General features: G+C 42.8%; 1 protein-coding gene across 1 annotated transcript in view; it reads right to left on the bottom strand.

Moving 5' to 3' along the window:
* The window catches only part of LOC106586785 (lysine-specific demethylase 6A), a 115,344-nt gene that overhangs the window by 84,617 nt on the left and 11,151 nt on the right, over positions 1–19,576 (bottom strand). The window contains 4 exon segments of the mRNA XM_014174412.3: positions 1,078–1,119; positions 6,446–6,504; positions 10,047–10,096; positions 10,680–10,788. Of these exon segments, the coding sequence (XP_014029887.3) occupies positions 1,078–1,119; positions 6,446–6,504; positions 10,047–10,096; positions 10,680–10,788 (260 nt within the window).

The following is a 19,576-nucleotide window of genomic DNA, read 5'->3' as shown; positions in this document are numbered from 1 at the left end:
AGAGGACAAGTGCCTGGATTAGGATCTGCGCCGCTTCCTGTGTGAGGTAGGATGTTGTAGAGCATAAAACTGCAGGAGCAGGTCACTGCTTTGATGTTTGCAGAGAACAACAGGGTGTTCTCCAGGGTCACGCCAAGTTTCTTTGCACTCTGGGAGGGCGACACGAGTTGTCTACCGTGACGGTCCGACTGTTGGCTTTACAACACGTAGATTCAAGATGGCTCCTAGTCAGGGCAGTAACACTTACTAGTTACCTGCCTCACACTTACCTGCCTCACACAGGAAGCGGCGCAGGTCCTAATCCAGGCACTTGTCATCTCCCGTCTGGATTACTGCAACTCGCTGTTGGCTGGGCTCCCTGCCTGTGCCATTAAACCCCTACAACTCATCCAGAACGCCGCAGCCCGTCTGGTGTTCAACCTTCCCAAGTTCTCTCACGTCACCCCGCTCCTCCGCTCTCTCCACTGGCTTCCAGTCGAAGCTCGCATCCGCTACAAGACCATGGTGCTTGCCTACGGAGCTGTGAGGGGAACGGCACCTCCGTACCTTCAGGCTCTGATCAGGCCCTACACCCAAACAAGGGCACTCCGTTCATCCACCTCTGGCCTGCTCGCCTCCCTACCTCTGAGGAAGCACAGTTCCCGCTCAGCCCAGTGAAAACTGTTCGCTGCTCTGGCACCCCAATGGTGGAACAAGCTCCCTCACGACGCCAGGACAGCGGAGTCAATCACCACCTTCCGGAGACACCTGAAACCCCACCTCTTCAAGGAATACCTGGGATAGGATAAAGTAATCCTTCTAACCCCCCCCCTTAAAAGATTTAGATGCACTATTGTAAAGTGGTTGTTCCACTGGATATTATAGGTGAATGCACCAATTTGTAAGTCGCTCTGGATAAGAGCGTCTGCTAAATGACTAAAATGTAAAATGTAAAATGTAGTTGCATTATTCTCTATGGAATTACTAAAATGTATAATGACTGCCGTGACAACATATAGATTCAAGATGGCATCAAGTTGCATCAAAGACACATTCTAGCATAATTTCTCCATATGGAAACCAACATAGTGGGCCTACCTTCTCTGTCCTGCATGGGCCTCTGAGGAGGGCTGCACTGACCTAGACAGGGAGAAAGGGGACCTACAATAGTCAATATCAGGCAATGCCACAGACGCCTAACACCATTACACAGCCACAGCAAAGTTCTTACTCAACAAGGTCCCAACTTCAACTCTAAAGTACAGTAATATATTCCATATAATAGGTATATGGGGAGGGAGAGTATTTAGTAAGCTTCTGGTGTCATTTTTATTTTGTGATTTAAAATTATTTAGTTAGGCTTTTTCGGTTATAGTGGCATCTGTGGTAGTCACTCGTCCCATACACTTTACAGGCTTGGATAGTGGTAGAAAACAGTGAGGTAAGCTTGTGAAGAGACCGAGAGACAGTACTGTTAACAACACAGCAGGGTCTGGTAACTGGTTACCTGGCTGAGACAGACAACGAAGACTGAACACTGGATTCCACACAGAGCACCCCAATGCAGAGGCAAAGTGTGAGCAGATAAATAAAATTGTCCGGGAGAAAAATAATATCCCATTGCGAAATAATGTTTTTTAGCCTATTCATCGACGGAAATACCAGTTGATGTAAATCGGTCTATGGCTTCATTTGCATAATTTAAAGGAACTAAATTGATGTGTATTCGTTATGCATCTTATTTATCACATGCACACAGCATACAGACAGAACGGAAAAACCGTCAGACAACACTTTTATAAGCCCAATCATAGCGCAACAATTCTAAATGCAATCGTGTGTTAAAAAAAGTTTTGGGGCCATGATTAAAAAGTGTGCTTCTCATTCGCCATTCAAATGCTCAGGAGCTGGAGGCATTTTTAAAACATATAGCTACTTCATTTTATTTTTACTTGAACGTTTCACTACATATGAGGCATGTTTTACCTCGCTTCAAAGTAGCTTAGGCAAAAATGCGACCATATCCGGAGGCAATTATTTAAAGACTTCCAAAAGCCTTTGAAACCAGTAGCCTATTTCTATTGGTTTTCAACTTGCTTTCGTTGTCCAGTAGCCAAATGCACATTTGTGCGTAGCCTACAGCCTTGTGCGCTAATCATTTTAAGAAATTATAGTTTATCAACATTTTAAGCTAAATGTTCTGATCAGATTCATTGCTTTTTAAGTATTTAATTTTTTATGTAGTCTAGACCTACTGGTTGTATGAATTTGGGATCTATCGTCCCACAACTGTCCTAGAGTCTGTTTGGGTTATTTCTATCTCGACAAGTTGACCAATTGAATAGGTCAACTTTTCTACTATGGGGAAATAGTAGATTGACATAGGCTCATAGGCGGCGTGTCCATAAGGTTAGGGGAAGCTTTCCCCTAGTAATTATATAGCCTACTTCTGTCTATACATAAATAAATACTATCATTCAAAATAGGCCACTAATTTGATTTGCATGATTTGAACACAGAGGATCGTTAGCTTGTTTTAAACCATATTGCCTACAGTTGGAAGGAAAGGCAGGCAGCGCATGTAATTTGGGCAACGCGCGTGAGTTATACCAAATAGACGATTGTTGAGTTGCAACTGTCAGCAAAAAGTAGAGGCCCAGCCAGGCATACTGCAATATTTAAAACATGTAATCGCGGGAAAACATACGTTTCGAAAGCAAATGGCTCTTGCTGTAAAGAGAACACAATAAAAAAAAACAAATCTGCTTTTTAATTATCAAAATTCTCAACTTAATTGAGCTAACAGTAGGCCAATAGCCTATCTTATTGGCACCAGTGGAAAGCATCGGCCATATTCCCGGTGAGTGAGCACTGTACATACAGTGGGGGGAAAAAGTATTTGATCCCCTGCTGATTTGGTACGTTTGCCCACTTACAAAGAAATGATCAGTGTATAATTTTAATGGTAGGTTTATTTAAACAGTGAGAGACAGAATAACAACAAAAAAATCCAGAAAAACGCATGTCAAAAATGGTATAAAATTATTTGCATTTTAATGAGGGAAATAAGTATTTGACCCCTCTGCAAAACATGACTTAGTACTTGGTGGCAAAACCCTTGTTCGCAATCAGAGGTCAGACATTTCTTGTAGTTGGCCACCAGGTTTGCACACATCTCAGGAGGGATTTTGTCCCACTCCTCTTTGCAGATCTTCTCCAAGTCATTAAGGTTTCGAGGCTGACGTTTGGCAACTCGAACCTTCAGCTCCCTCCACAGATTTTCTATGGGATTAAGGTCTGGAGACTGGCTAGGCCACTCCAGGACCTTAATGTGCTTCTTCTTGAGCCACTCCTTTGTTGCCTTGGCTGTGTGTTTTGGGTCATTGTCATGCTGGAATACCCATCCACGACCCATTTTCAATGCCCTGGCTGAGGGAAGGATGTCCTTACCCAAGATTTGACGGTACATGGCCCCGTCCATCGTCCCTTTGATGCGGTGAAGTTGTCCTGTCCCCTTAGCAGAAAAACACCCCCAAAGCATAATGTTTCCACCTCCATGTTTGACGGTGGAGATGGTGTTCTTGGGGTCATAGGCAGCATTCCTCCTCCTCCAAACACGGCGAGTTGAGTTGATGCCAAAGAGCTCCATTTTGGTCTCATCTGATGACAACACTTTCACCAGTTGTCCTCTGAATCATTGAGATGTTTATTGGCAAACTTCAGACGGGCATGTATATGTATTCTTGAGCAGGGGGACCTTGTGGGCGCTGCAGTATTTCAGTCCTTCATGGCGTAGTGTGTTACCAATTGTTTTCTTGGTGACTATGGTCCCAGCTGCCTTGAGATCATTGACAAGATCCTCCCGTGTAGTTCTGGGCTGATTCCTCACCGTTCTCATGATCATTGCAACCCCACGAGGTGAGATGTTGCATGGAGCCCCAGGCCGAGGGAGATTGACAGTTCTTTTGTGTTTCTTCCATTTGCAAATAATCGCACCAAATGTTGTCACCTTCTCACCAAGCTGCTTGGCGATGGTCTTGCAGCCCATTCCAGCCTTGTGTAGGTCTACAATCTTGTCCCTGACATTCTTGGAGAGCTCTTTGGTCTTGGCCATGGTGGAGAGTTTGGAATCTGATTGATTGATTGCTTCTGTGGACAGGTGTCTTTTTTACAGGTAGCAAGCTGCTTTTAGGAGCACTCCCTTTAAGAGTGTGCTCCTAATCTCAGCTCGTTACCTGTATAAAAGACACCTGGGAGCCAGAAATCTTTCTGATTGAGAGGGGGTCAAATACTTATTTCCCTCATTAAAATGCAAATAATTTTATACCATTTTTGACATGCGTTTTTCTGGATTTTTTTGTTGTTATTCTGTCTCTCACTGTTTAAATAAACCTACCATTAAAATTATAGACTGATCCTTTCTTTATCAGTGGGCAAACGTACAAAATCAGCAGGGGATCAAATACTTTTTCCCCCCACTGTATTCACTATCATTGTTGGGTGTTTGTTTAGACAATCATTTCCCCCTCCAGTTTAGATGAACGTCATAGTCTATTCGTCTCCCCCCTTCTCATAAGCCTTATATACAAACTACTGTTCAAAAGTTTGTGGTCACTTAGAAATAGTCTTGTTTTTGAAAGAAAAGCACATTTTTTTGTCCATTAAAATAACAAACATTGTTAATGTTGTAAATGACTATTGTAGCTGGAAACGGCTGGTTTTCAATGGAATATGTACATAGGCGTACAAAGGCCCATTATCAGCATCCATCACTTGTGTTCCAATGGCACATTGTTTTAGCTAATCCAAGTTTATCATTTTAAAAGGCTAATTGATCATTAGAAAATCCTTTTGCAATTATGTTAGCACAGCTGAAAACTGTTGTGCTAATTAAAGAAGCAATAAAACTGGCCTTCTTTAGACTAGTTGAGTATCTGGAGCATCAGCATTTGTGGATTCGATTACAGGCTCAAAATGGCCAGAAACAAAGAACTTTCTTCTGAAACTTGTCAATCTATTCTTGTTCTGAGAGATGAAGGCTATTCCCTGTGAGAAATTGCCAAGAAACTGAAGATCTTGTACAACGCTGTGTACTACTCCCTTCACAGAACAGCGCAAACTGTCTCGAACCAGAATAGAAAGAGGGGAGGCCCCGGTGCACATCGGAGCAAGAGGACAAGTACATTAGAGTGTCTAGTTTGAGAAACAGATGCCTCAAGTCCTCAACTGGCAGCTTCATTAAATAGTACCCGCAGAAGACCAGTCTCAACGTCAACAGTGAAGAGGCGACTCCGGGATGCTGGCCTTATAGGCAGAGTTGCAAAGGAAAAGCAATATCTCAGACTGGCCAATAAAAGAATAAGATGGGCAAAAGAACACAGACACCAGACAGTGGAACTCTGCCTAGAAGGCCAGCATCCCAGAATCACCGCTTCACTGTTGACATTGAGACTGGTCGCACGCCCAACACATAACTAGCATTACTGCGGACAAGAGTTTAAGACAGCATATTACACTACGCCCTCTCCCCACGCTTTAACCTTTTCATGACCGTAACTTAAGCTCTTGAGTGTATGAACGTAGAAGGATTTCCTTTCCCTGAACTGTCAGCTGCCTAACTTCCTCATTCCACCCCCACCCCCCCCCCGAAACGCACAGGCTCTAGTCTGGCTGCATATCAAATCTTCTATATTTGCTGTAAGTAGTATTCTGGGCTGTCTGACCTACAATTGACAGTGGCAGTAAATATCAACATTCTTAGAAAAACAAGTGTCATACAAAGCAATGGCAGCACTGATAAACAGAATTTACAGAGATTGAAAAACAGCTTCTATCTCAAGGCCATTAGGCTGCTAAACAGCAATCACTAACTCAGAGAGGCTGCTACCTACATTGAGACCCAATCACAGGACACTTTAATAAATGGATCACTAGTCACTTTAAATAATGCCACTTTAATAATATTTACATTACTCATATCACATGTATATAGTGTATTTTATACCATCTACTGCACCTTGCCTATGCCGCTCGGCCATCGCTCATCCATGTACATATTCTCATTCTCCCCTTTAGATTTGTGTGTATTAGGTAGTTGTTGGGGAATTGTTAGATTACTTGTTAGATATTACTGTCAGAACTAGAAGCACAAGCATTTTGCTAAACATCTGCTAACCACGTGTATATGACCAATAAAATGTTATTTGAATTTAAAACTATGAGTTTATAGAATGAAAGAAGCATAATTGACTACTCAACAGTCAATCCCACCAGTCAGGTAAGGGTTCAATGAAAACACAACATACACACACAGTAAGGAACACACAATAGCTACACAAATGTAATGTACTATATAGCCTGTGTATCACTACACAGGCCCACAAGGCCAAGCAAATCCAGATCTCAGGTCTCTAGCTAATAAAAACGCACTACAGTCCAAAGGAATATACTGTGAATGTGTACTTACCAGTGAAATGTGTTGTAATGGAAGTAGACCAAACCAAGGCCATATAAAAAGCCAGCATTCTTGAGAGAGGGAGAAAAAAACATTAGTGGCAGGAACATTTCGTCTATTTCTCAAACAGCATTGGTACAAAAAAATTATTCAAAAAATTAAAAAATAAAAGATAGAATGTCTGAACAGCGCTGATTACTCAGTCAAGTTTCAACAAAAAAGGACACTTCACAGTCCCTCTAGGATTTAGCTGGGATATTTGCAGGGGAGGGGAGGGGGGGGACACTTGACTTCACAGTGCACTATTCTGACATTTTTGCATTAGAATATGCAAAGATCTTGTCCCAAAATGGAGATGATTTGACTGTTTTATGAGGAAATAGTGCCGTGATTAGTGAAGTTTGCAGGCCCTAGCGTAGCCTAATATGAAGGGAATTGTTGATTTTGCCCACAAAAAATGATAATGCAATCCTGGAGGGATTGATATTACTAAACGGAAAGTGTTTAGTTGGCCTAGCCAAAAAACAGTAGCTCCTCCTCCCTCTCAGGATTAAAGTGCATTCTATGCTCATAAGGGCAATGGTAGAGTAGAGGCCTAAATACATACTGCAGTGCATTTCCAAATAGTGAAATTCAGAGGTTACCATTGTGTCCCAGTAATTCACCTTTCAGAGGTTACCATTGTGTCCCAGTAATTCACCTTTCAGAGGTTACCATTGTGTCCCAGTAATTCACCTTTCAGAGGTTACCATTGTGCCATAGTTTCACATGACACTATAGTACCGGTATCAGTCACAACCGAAAGCCTCTAACCACAGAACCTCCTACTCATACAGACATACCAATCAACCTGAAAACAAATGTAATTTTCAATACCAATCAGATGTAAATGTTCTTAATAAGAATTACATTTTTTGGAGGTGAGAGGAGGAGAGAGGATCAGACAGACAGCATGGCTGAGGAGTTAGGAGGAGAGAGGATCAGACAGACAGCATGGCTGAGGAGTTAGGAGGAGGGCGGATCAGACAGACAGCATGGCTGAGGAGTTAGGAGGAGAGAGGAGAGGATCAGACAGCATGGCTGAGGAGTTAGGAGGAGAGAGGAGAGGATCAGACAGCATGGCTGAGGAGTTAGGAGGAGAGAGGATCAGACAGCATGGCTGAGGAGTTAGGAGGAGAGAGGATCAGACAGCATGGCTGAGGAGTTAGGAGGAGAGAGGATCAGACAGCATGGCTGAGGAGTTAGGAGGAGAGAGGATCAGACAGCATGGCTGAGGAGTTAGGAGGAGAGAGGATCAGACAGCATGGCTGAGGAGTTAGGAGGAGAGAGGATCAGACAGCATGGCTGAGGAGTTAGGAGGAGAGAGGATCAGACAGCATGGCTGAGGAGTTAGGAGGAGAGAGGATCAGACAGCATGGCTGAGGAGTTAGGAGGAGAGAGGATCAGACAGACAGCATGGCTGAGGAGTTAGGAGGAGAGAGGATCAGACAGCATGGCTGAGGAGTTAGGAGGAGAGAGGAGAGGATCAGACAGCATGGCTGAGGAGAGGAGGAGAGAGGATCAGACAGCATGGCTGAGGAGTTAGGAGGAGAGAGGATCAGACAGACAGCCTGGCTGAGGAGTTAGGAGGATCAGACAGACAGCATGGCTGAGGAGTTAGGAGGATCAGACAGACAGCATGGCTGACGGTTTCCACATGAGGTCAATATCATTACATTTGACTTTTTAGATTTGAATGTATGCATTAATGAATCAATTATATAAATCACAGTCAATTTGACAAACTGTTTCCCTTCCATTTGGGACTAATTTTATTGATCAACAACATCTGCATAGAAGAAGCAATCTGTTATTTTATAAAAGTCTGTGCTGTCTCTTTAAGACCCATGACATCTCAGACACAGACACAGACAGACAGCGAGGCTCGAGCTAAGATGATCTTGACTGGGAAAGAGGTGAAGCGGGGGAGATGAAGTGAATGAATAAAGTTATATAATGGACATTGTTTTGCAAAGAGTAATTCAATATTTTCAACAATTCTACATGCATTAGAGTTCAACTTCTGTGCAGCATAACTGATGCAGCCCAGACTCCCAGTGAGTGCAGTGGTTCCTCAGGACAGAGACTCTAGCCGCTACAACTAGCAATGAGTAAGTGGAGCAGACGACAAGGGGACATCGGCTGCACTGACAGACTTGATACTCTCTCTGTCAGTAGACGACGTGAGACACATTTGAGAGAAGTACCGAAAGCAAACATTTTAGTACCACACCGTTTTTCAGGTTCTAATATCGGAAAAAGTACAAAAGTTTCAGTATACCATGCAACACCAGTAATAATTCATCGATACGCATCGGTCCCCAGAGTAAGACGATGTGAGAGGTGAGAAAGTGAGAGAGGATGCGTGAGTCTGAGTAAGAACGTTTCTGACAGCCTGGCAGCCTACCCTTCACATTCACCTCACGTATCCCATGAGACAGACAGACTCAGTCAAGTTCAGTCAATGTTTTGACCATTTCTTCCACAGACTCAGGGAGTATAGCCTACCTCCCTGCTCCTCCCAGTCAAGTCCTCTACCCCAGACCTGGCTCCTCGCCAACAGTCTCACACTCAAGCTCCAACCCTACACCCAGCCCCTAGTCCAAAGCCCAACCTGATGCTCAGTCTAGAGATCCTCAATCAAGCTCCAACCCTACACCCAGCCCCTAGTCCAAAGCCCAACCTGATGCTCAGTCTAGAGATCCTCAATCAAGCTCCAACCCTACACCCCAGCTTCAGCGCTCTGCCCAGTCTCAGGTAGCCCTTCCTTACTCCAGTCTAAAGCCATAGCCCTTTCTCCCAGGCAGCCCCAGTCACAGCCCCAGAACACGAACCACAGCCCGGGAGAGATCATCAAACACTTCCCCAGCAGTGAACAGGGGCAGAAACACAACGCTGTCTGTCCCCATCATGGTCACATCCCCAACACCTTATCTCCACTCACATGCCAATGGGCACCACGGCAGACTGGAACTAACATCCATCCTCCTCTTATCCACCCACACTGGGCAGGGAAAGGACACACTGCATGATAAGAGCTGGTGGCTGGCCTGGCCGGGTCAAACGGTCGACTGAATATGACCCAGACACTGGAGAACAGCTTCCCTAGTCTAACACCATTCCTTTATGAACAGACTGTCATCGTCAAGGTGGTTGTATGCAGTTAAATGCCAAGACAACAAGGGGTCAGCAGTCAACATTTAGATCTACTTGGATACATGGTGTTTCAGAAAGTAGCAGTCGACAGCTAGACCTACTTGGATACATGGTGTTTCAGAAAGTAGCAGTCGACAGCTAGACCTACTTGGATACATGGTGTTTCAGAAAGTAGCAGTCGACAGCTAGACCTACTTGGATACATGGTGTTTCAGAAAGTAGCAGTCGACAGCTAGACCTACTTGGATACATGGTGTTTCAGAAAGTAGCAGTCGACAGCTAGACCTACTTGGATACATGGTGTTTCAGAAAGTAGAAGTCGACAGCTAGACCTACTTGGATACATGGTGTTTCAGAAAGTAGAAGTCGACAGCTAGACCTACTTGGATACATGGTGTTTCAGAAAGTAGCCACTCACCTTCCAGTAGTCCGACTGTAAACTGTAGTACTTCTGATACGCAGATAATGCTGAGAGGAGAGACCAGTTAGTGAACAGATCAAAACAATGCTGTAACAATTAGCCTACATTACATCATCTTCATCCACTCAACACACAATCCACTACCTCATCAGCTATACAGGCCAAATAAAACCCAAAGTATAACAATAAACAGCTCTTCGAACTTAAAAAAAACACTCAAGCATGAAAACGCACACAAACTACATTTCTTCAAGAAACTCCTCCAGACTTGTAGTCATATAAAGCCCAGAGCCATCCGCAAACAATGGCAGTGGAATTACATAACGGCAGACAAGTGAAGGAACTCAGACTATCCGTGTGACAACAGAGACAGCAGAGCATTCCACACACCAACATAACTGCCTACTATTATTTGTAATTTCCCAGACACCTTTTACAGGGTTTGGGAAGAATAAGAGGTATGACGTGTAGTCTGTCTGGCAGTTGCTGCTACTTTAAAGGACAAAGCCCAACACCGAAATCCTACATTCTGCCAAACATACAATTTCAAAAGCATTGTTATTACTAAATTAAGGATGTGATCTGGTGTAGACTGTGTGTGTGCGCACGCACGCATATATGTTTGATCACCTTTTGGATAGTCCTCCAGGAGAAGATTGAAGTGGCCCAGCTGGCAGAACACCTCTGGCTCTACTTTCCCTTCTGACTTCAGGATGGCAGAGTCATAGCAGCTTACAGCCTGCAGAGAGAGGGGGAGAGGGGAAAGAGGGAAATCATTTCAACACCCCGTATTAAAAATGGTGGTCTAAAAAAGGCCCCAACTTTTAGAAGTCCACACTAAATCAGTTTGAGCTTATAGGCCTACGTTTCCTAAAAACTATCCACGTTGATTACGGTCTGTCTAATGGCAAAAAATATCCAACATATGAAATCAATAACAGCCATCTAAATGTGTTACAAAACAGCAACTACAAGTCCCTCAAATAACTTGATCATCACTGAACCATATCGCTGTACCTCTCATAAAAATAGATACAGGTTTATGGCAGGTCGCCCCAGACACACAGGTGACCTTTCAGTGGGAGGGTGCATTGCAAGGCTTTCACCGCCCAAGTCGTTTGGCAAGGTGACAAGCCAAGGCTCCCATGCCAAAGTTGGGGTTATAGCCTGGCAAAATGTAAATAACAGCCACACAAATCACACAAACCACCACCACAGACTTTCAAAGAGGGAGGTGTGACTACCCACTTTGGCTGAGGGCCAAATGAGAGAGCAGCACCTGGAAACAGGCAGTGAGCTGGAGGATGGCGATTCACTGGCTGAATTAAAAGTATGTGCAGCCCAGCTGTATATCACCAGGACCAGTGGCCGGGATATAGCCTAGCCACTCAGAGAGAATAAAGGGGGTAGTTCGGTCGAGCAATTTCAAATCCTCCAACTTGATATCAAAACGACATTTGCATTTGTTAGGCATGTTATCACAGTGCAGGAGCAATGGCATTACAGGAACCAGGGTAAAGCGGTGGTCATGTCTTCATTTGACACACAATGTAGAGCAGGTGACACTGTAGAGCTGTACTGACTAGGAGGGGGATCTGAGTCAGTCAGGCAGCCAAAGGTGCCAGACAGAGTGAGTGAGTGAGTGAGTGAGTGAGTGAGTGAGTGAGTGAGTGAGTGAGTGAGTGAGTGAGTGAGTGAGTGAGTGAGTGAGTGAGTGAGTGAGTGAGTGAGTGAGTGAGTGAGTGAGTGAGTGAGCGAGCGAGCGAGCGAGCGAGCGAGCGAGCGGAAAGAGAGAGAGAGAAAAAGAGAAGCGAAAGAGGAGAGAGGTCAGTGCAGTCCTGAGGGGAGACAGAGACACACAGACAGCGTAGTCTCAATCGTCACACCACAGCCCTGTCTCATCCATTCAGATCTAGCCAGCCAGACACAGACATCCCAGACACTGTGCTACAGGATCACTCGGGACCTGACTGAAGCAGACAGTGGCTGATATGAACCAGACAAATGTCACCCCCCAAATAACACACCATTTCAGGTCACCCCTTTTTCCCCTCCAAATTACACAGCATTCCAGTCACCCCATTTCCCAAAAAGTAACACACCATTCCAGAGTTACCACTTTCCCCCAAAGTAACACACCACTCCAGAGGACTATTTCACCACCCTATGTGGGAAATATTTCCCATACACCCCTGGGTACAGGGCTCTGTCCTGAGTTGCCAGAGGAAGAGAGCCAGCCGTCCAATCAGGCACTGCAGCTAGGCTCCATAGCATGAGAAGCCAGCCTAATGAAGAACAGAGAATGGGAAGCAATGGGATGGCATGAAGTATGGTCCCACAGAAACGTTCAAACTTCCTCGACATGCTTGAATTCTATTGCAGGGTAAAAAAAAATACTTTCAGGCAAGCAGGCAAAGGTACATCAAATCTAATTTTACATACTTCGGAAAACAGGTGTGGACTAACACTGAAATGCTTACTTACAGGCCCTTCCCAACAATGCAGAGAGAAAGAAAAGAGAGAAAATGATACTTAAAATATATTTATTTAATAGAACAGTAAAACACGTACTGTTATAATAAAAATGTATAAAATGCACAGTGTGTGATAACTTGGCTATATACACGGTGAACCAGTACAGAGTCGATGTGCAGGATCTAAAATTAACAGCCTGCGGGTTGATTTTGGCATTGGCGGGTGATATATCTATTCACCAGCCACGTTGGCGGGTGTTCAGGGCTCCACAGTGAGCATTTCCTGAATGAAAAAAAGTCAAGTATGATCCCATTTATAGTCAAATAAATACTGCAGTAGCTGTTTTAAGTATTTCCGACATTTTATTTTATAGCTGGTAAATGAAAGTCAAACTACGAATCCTAAATAGTCTATTCCACCTGGCGCTGCAACACTGCCTGGATGGGGGCTGTGCACACAAAGAGCTGAGTGAAAGATTCATTTTTATAAGCCCTGTGCACAGGCATAAAAGTTAGTCTAATTGACTTGAAGCAAAAGTCTACCAAAGTGAAACTTTGTCCTTGTGTTTCTTGGCTATTTACAATGTTTTGATCACAACCTTTGTTGATTTTGTTTGAGTTTCAACTGCAAGGGAAGAGAAGACAACGCTTCTACTTGTCGGACTCTAATCTCACAGGCACAAACATGACTCAGGAAACGAAAATATAAACATAACAAGTCAAGTGTTGGTCCCATGTCACATGAGCTGAAATAAAAGATCACAGAAATGTTCCATATGCACAAAAAGCTTATTAATCTCAGTTTTTGAGCACAAATTTGTTTACGTCTCTGTTAGTGAGCATTTCGCAAAGATAATCCCTCTACCTGACAGGTCAGGTGTGGCATATCAGGAAGCTGATTAACCTGTTGGGTCTAGGGGGCAGCATTTGCACGTCTGGATAAAAAAAATGTACCCGATTTAATCTGGTTACTAATCCTACCCAGTAACTAGAATATGCATATACTTATTATATATGGATAGAAAACACTCTAAAGTTTCCAAAACTGTTTGAATGGTGTCTGTGAGTATAACAGAACTCATTTGGCAGGCAAAACCCTGAGACATTTTCTGACAGGAAGTGGATACCTGATGTGTTGTATTGACTTTAAAGCTATCCCATTGAAAGACACAGGGGTTTAGGAATATTTTGGCACTTCCTATTGCTTCCACTAGATGTCACCAGCCTTTACAAAGTGTTTTGAGTCTTCTGGAGGGAGATCTGACCGAACAAGAGCCATGGAACGGTGATGTCCCATTAGACACCTGGCGCGCTACTTCATGTTGGGTACCCTCGTTCCAATACGTTATAAAAGGCTATGCATTCGTCCACCTTGAATATTATTCATGTTCTGGTTAAAAAAGGCCCTAATGATTTATGCTATACAACGTTTGACATGTTTGAACGAACGGAAATATATTTTTTCCCCTCGTTCATGACGAGAAGTCCGGCTGGCTTACATCATGTGCTAACGAGACGGAGATTTTTGGACATAAATGATGAGCTTTTTTGAACAAAACTACATTCGTTATGGACCTGTGATACCTGGAAGTGACATCTGATGAAGAGAATCAAAGGTAATGGATTATTTACATAGTATTTTCGATTTTAGATCTCCCCAACATGACGTCTAGTCTGTATCGCAACGCGTATTTTTCTGGGCACAGTGCTCAGATTATTGCAAAGTGTGATTTCCCAGTAAGGTTATTTTTAAATCTGGCAAGTTGATTGCGTTCAAAAGATGTAAATCTATAATTCTTTAAATGACAATATAATATTTTAACAATGTTTTCTAATTTTAATTATTTAATTTCTGACGCTGACTTGACTGCCGGTTATTGGAGGGAAACGATTTCCTCAACATCAATGCCATAGTAAAACGCTGTTTTTGTATATAAATATGAACTTGATAGAACTAAAAATGCATGCATTGTCTAACATAATGTCCTAGGAGTGTCATCTGATGGAGATTGTAAAAGGTTAGTGTATCATTTTAGCTGGTTTTATGGTTTTGGTGACCCTGTCTTTGACTTGACAAAACATTACACACAACTCTTGTAAATGTACTGTCCTAACATACTCTAAATTTATGCTTTCGCCGTAAAACCTTTTTGAAATCGTAAAACGTGGTTAGATTAAGGAGATGTTTATCTTTCAAATGGTGTAACATAGTTGTATTTTTGAAAAATTTGAATTTTGACATTTATTTGGATTCAAATTTGCCGCTCTTGAAATGCACCTGCTGTTGATGGAGTGCACCACAGGTGGCACGCTAGCGTCCCACCTAGCCCCAAGAGGTTAAACAGCATGATCTCTACACTGGTGCAACTTGTGCTGGGGACAATAGAAGGCCACTAAAATGTGCAGTTTTGCCACACAACTGCAGTTATGTCCAACAGAGCTGTTGCCAGCGAATTGAATATTAATTTCTCTACCATAAGCCGCCTCTAACATCGTTTTAGAGAATTTGGCAGTACATCCAACAGGCCTACAGACCACGTGTAACCACACCAGCACAGGACTGTCACATCTGGCTTTTTCACCTGCGGGATCATCTGAGGGGGGGTAGTTCTGTCTGTAATAAAGCCCTTTTGTGGAGATTCTGATTCTGACCCGCAAAAACCCAGTCTCAACGTCAACAGTGAAGAGATGACTCTGGGATGCTGGCCTTCTAGGCAGAGTTGCAAAGAAAAAGCCATATCGCAGACCAGTCAATAAGAATAAAAAGATTAAGATGGGCAAAAGAACACAGACACTGGACAGAGGAACTCTGCCTAGAAGGCAAGCATCCCGGAGTCACCTCTTCACTGTTAACGTTGAGGCTGGTGTTCTGCGGGTACTATTTAATGAAGCTGCCAGTTGAGGACTTGTGAGGCATCCGTTTCTCAAACTAGACACTAATGTACTTGTCCTCTTGCTCAGTTGTGCACCGGGGCATCCCACTCATCTTTCTATTACGGTTACGACAGTGTGCGCTGTTCTGTGAAGGGAGTAGTACACAGCATTGTACGAGACCTTCAGTTTCTTGGCAATATTTTAACAATGTGAAATGTCAGAATAATAGTAAAGAGAATGATTTATTTCAGCTTTTATTTCTTCCATCACATTCCCAGTGGGTCAGAAGTTTACACACACTCAATTAGTATTTGGTAGCATTGCCTTAAAATTGTTTAATTTGGGTCAAACGTTTTGGGTAGCCTTCCACAAGATTCCCACAATAAGTTGGGTGAATTTTGGCCCATTGCTCCAGACAGAGCTGGTGTAACTGAGTCAGGTTTGTAGGCCTCCTTACTCGCACACGCTTTTCAGTTCTGCCTACAAATTTTCTATGGGATTGAGGTCAGGGCTTTGTGATGGCCACTCCAATACCTTGACTTTCTTGTTCTTAAGCCAATTTGCCACAACTTTAGAAGTATGCTTGGGGTCATTGTCCATTTGGAAGACCCATTCGCGACCAAGCTTTAACTTCCTGACTGAGGTCTTGAGATGTTGCTTCAATATATCCACATCATTTTCCTCCCTCTTAATGCCATCTATTTTGTGAAGTGCACCAGTCCCTCCTGCAGCAAAGCACCCCCACAACATGATGCTGCCACCCCCGTCCTCACATTTGGGATGGTGTTTTTTGGCTTGCATTCCTCCCCCTTTCTCCTCCAAACATAATGATGGTCATTATGGCCAAACAGTTCCAATTATTTATTTATTTTCATCAGACCAGAGGACATTGATCAAAAAAGTACGATCTTTGTCCCCATGTGCAGTTGCAACCCGTAGTCTGGATTTTTATGGTGGTTTTGGAGCAGTGGCTTCTTCCTTGCTGAGTGGCCTTTCAGGTTATATCCATATAGGACTCGTTTTACTGTGGATATAGATACTTTTGTACCGGTTTCCTCCAGCATCTTCACAATGTCATTTGCTGTTGTTCTGGGATTGATTCGCACTTTTCGCACCAAAGTACGTTAATCTCTAGGAGACAGAACGCGTCTACTTCCTGAGCGGTATGATGGCTGCGTGGTCTCATGATGTTTATACTTGCGTACTATTGTTTGAACAGATGAACGTGGTACCTTCAGGCGTTTGGAAATTGCTCCCAAGGATGAACCAGACATGTGGAAGTTTACCATTGTTTTTCTGAGGTCTTGGCTTATTTCTTTTGATTTTCCCATGATGTCAAGCAAAGAGGCACTGAGTTTGAAGGTAGGCCTTGAAATACATCCACAGGTACACATCCAATTGACTCAAATTATGTCAATTAGCCTATCAGAAGCTTCTAAAGCCACGACATCTGGAATTTTCCAAGCTGTTTAAAAGGCACAGTCAACTTAGTGTATGTAAACTTCTGACCCACTGGAATTGTGATACAGTGAATTATAAGTGAAATTGTTAGAAAAATGTGTTCTGTCATGCACAAAGTATAGTTTGTTAACAAGAAACAAGAAATTTGTTAACAAGAAATTTGTGGGACAGTTTAAGTTTTAATGACTCCAACCTAAGTGTATGTAAACTTCCGACTTCAACTGTACATACACACAATTGTTTTTTTTGTGCCTTTTTGATATCGCACCTCACGCGCACATTCAGTACTACCATATACATGGTCTTACCATGGTACTAGAGGTCGAACGATTAATCGGAATGGCCAATTAATTAGGGCCGATTTCAAGTTTTCATAACAATCGGTAATTGGTATTAATGAACACCGATTTGCCTATCTTTTTTTATTTATTTTTATTTCTACACCTTTATTTAACTAGGCAAGTCAGTTAAGAACACATTCTTATTTTCAATGACGGCCTAGGAACGGTGGGTTAACTGCCTTGTTCAGGGGCAGAACGACAGATTTTTACCTTGTCAGCTCGGGGATTCATTTTTGCAACCTTGCGGTTATTTGTCCAATGCTCTAACCACCTGCCTTACATTGCACTCCACGGCGAGCCTGCGTGGCAGGCTGACTACCTGTTACGCGAGGGCAGCAAGAAGCCAAGGTAAGTTGCTAGCTAGCATTAAACTTATCTTATAAAAAACTATCAATTTTAACATAATCACTAGTTAACTACACATGGTTGATGATATTACTAGTTTATCTAACGTGTCCTGCGTTGCATATAATCGATGCGGTGCCTGTTAATTTCTCATCGAATCACAGCCTACTTCGACAAACGGGTGATGATTTTACAAGCGCATTTGCGAAAAAAGCACTGTCGTTGCACCGATGTACCTAATCATAAACATCAATGACTTTTAAACCTGCATATATTTTTAAACCTGCATATTTAGTTAATATTGCCTGCTAACATGAATTTCTTATAACTAGAGAAATTGTGTCACTTCTCTTGCATTCCGTGCAAGCAGTCAGGGTATATGCAGCAGTTTGGGCCGCCTGGCTCATTGCAAACTGTGTGAAGTCCATTTATTCCTAACAAAGGCCGTAATTAATTATGACATAACATTGAAGGTTGTACAACGTAACAGCAAGATTTAGACTTCGGGTTGCCATCCATTAGATAAAATACGGAACGCTTCCGTATTTCACTGAAAGAATAAACGTTTTATATTGGAAATTATAGTTTCCGGATTTGACCATTTTAATGACCAAAGGCTCATATTTCTGTGTGTTATTATGTTATAATTAAGTCTATGATTTGTTAGAGCAGTCTGACTGAGCGATGGTAGGCACCAGCAGGCTCGTAAGCATTCATTCAAACAGCAATTTCGTGCGTTTGCCAGCAGCTCTTCGCAATGCTTCAAGCATTGTGCTGTTTATGACATCAAGCCTATCAACTCCCGAGATTAGGCTTGTGTAACCGATGTGAAATGGCTAGCTAGTTAGCCAGGTGCACGCTAACAGCGTTTCAAACGTCACTCGCTCTGAGACTTGGAGTAGTTTTTTCCCTTCCTCTGCATAGGTAACGCTGCTTCGAGGGTGGCTGTTGTCGATGTGTTCCTGGTTTGAGCCCAGGTAGGAGCGAGGAGAGGGACGGAAGCTATACTGTTACACTGGCAATACTAAAGTGCCTATAAGAACATCCAATAGTCAAACGTATATGAAATACAAATCGTATAGAGAGAAATAGTCCTATAATTCCTATAATAATATAATAACTACAACCTAAAACTTCTTACCTGGGAATATTGAAGACTCATGTTAAAAGGAACCACTAGCTTTCATATGTTCCCATGTTCTGAGCAAGGCACTTAAACATTAGCTTTCTTACATGGCACATATTGCACTTTTACTTTCTTCTCCAACACTTTGTTTTGCATTATTTAAACCAAATTGAACATGTTTCATTATTTATTTGAGGCTAAATTGATTTTATTGATGTACTATATTAAGTTAAAATAAGTGTTCATTCAGTATTGTTGTAATTGTCATTATAAAAAATAAAAAAATAAACGGCCGATTAAAATCGGTATCAGCTTTTTTGGTCCTCCAATAATCGGTATTAAAATCATAATCGGTCGACCTCTAGTTGCAATTGTCACTATTACAAATACATTTAAAAAAATGGCCGATTAATTGGTATCAGCTTTTTTTGGTCCTCCAATAATCAGCATCGGCGTTGAAAAATCACAATCGGTCGACCTCACATGGCACAGAAACGGTATCAACATCTGGATACAATCCAAACTAACAACGCCAAGTTAACTAATCAAATGTCTGTCAAATGTCCAAGCAAAGCAAGCTACTATAGTATCTCCAAACATGCCCTAATAAAAGGGTAGCCTACGTCAAGCTTTCCCGTCCTGTTTGTCCATCCATTGATATGAAAAAACAACAGTTGACAGTTTCTCTCTGTAATAGGAACTAGTGCGCACAGTACAGTAACCAATCAAAGCCTTCCAATCCAGGGCAACACTTTTACGTCCCCACTCTATCCCCCTTTCTGGAGCAGGTCCAGAGCTGGCTAACACTCTGTTTTCATGCCTTAATTATCAGCTGAAAGCCTGCCATGTGCCAAGAGAGGAGGGTTTAAAAAAGGAAAGTGTAGTGGCGTACTGGCTGGATGCCAA

The sequence above is a fragment of the Salmo salar genome, chromosome 25 (genome assembly GCF_965601325.2).
Source record: "Salmo salar chromosome 25, fSalSal1, whole genome shotgun sequence".
Lineage (NCBI taxonomy): Eukaryota > Metazoa > Chordata > Actinopteri > Salmoniformes > Salmonidae > Salmo > Salmo salar.
This window is presented reverse-complemented; position numbering and strand designations above follow the sequence as displayed.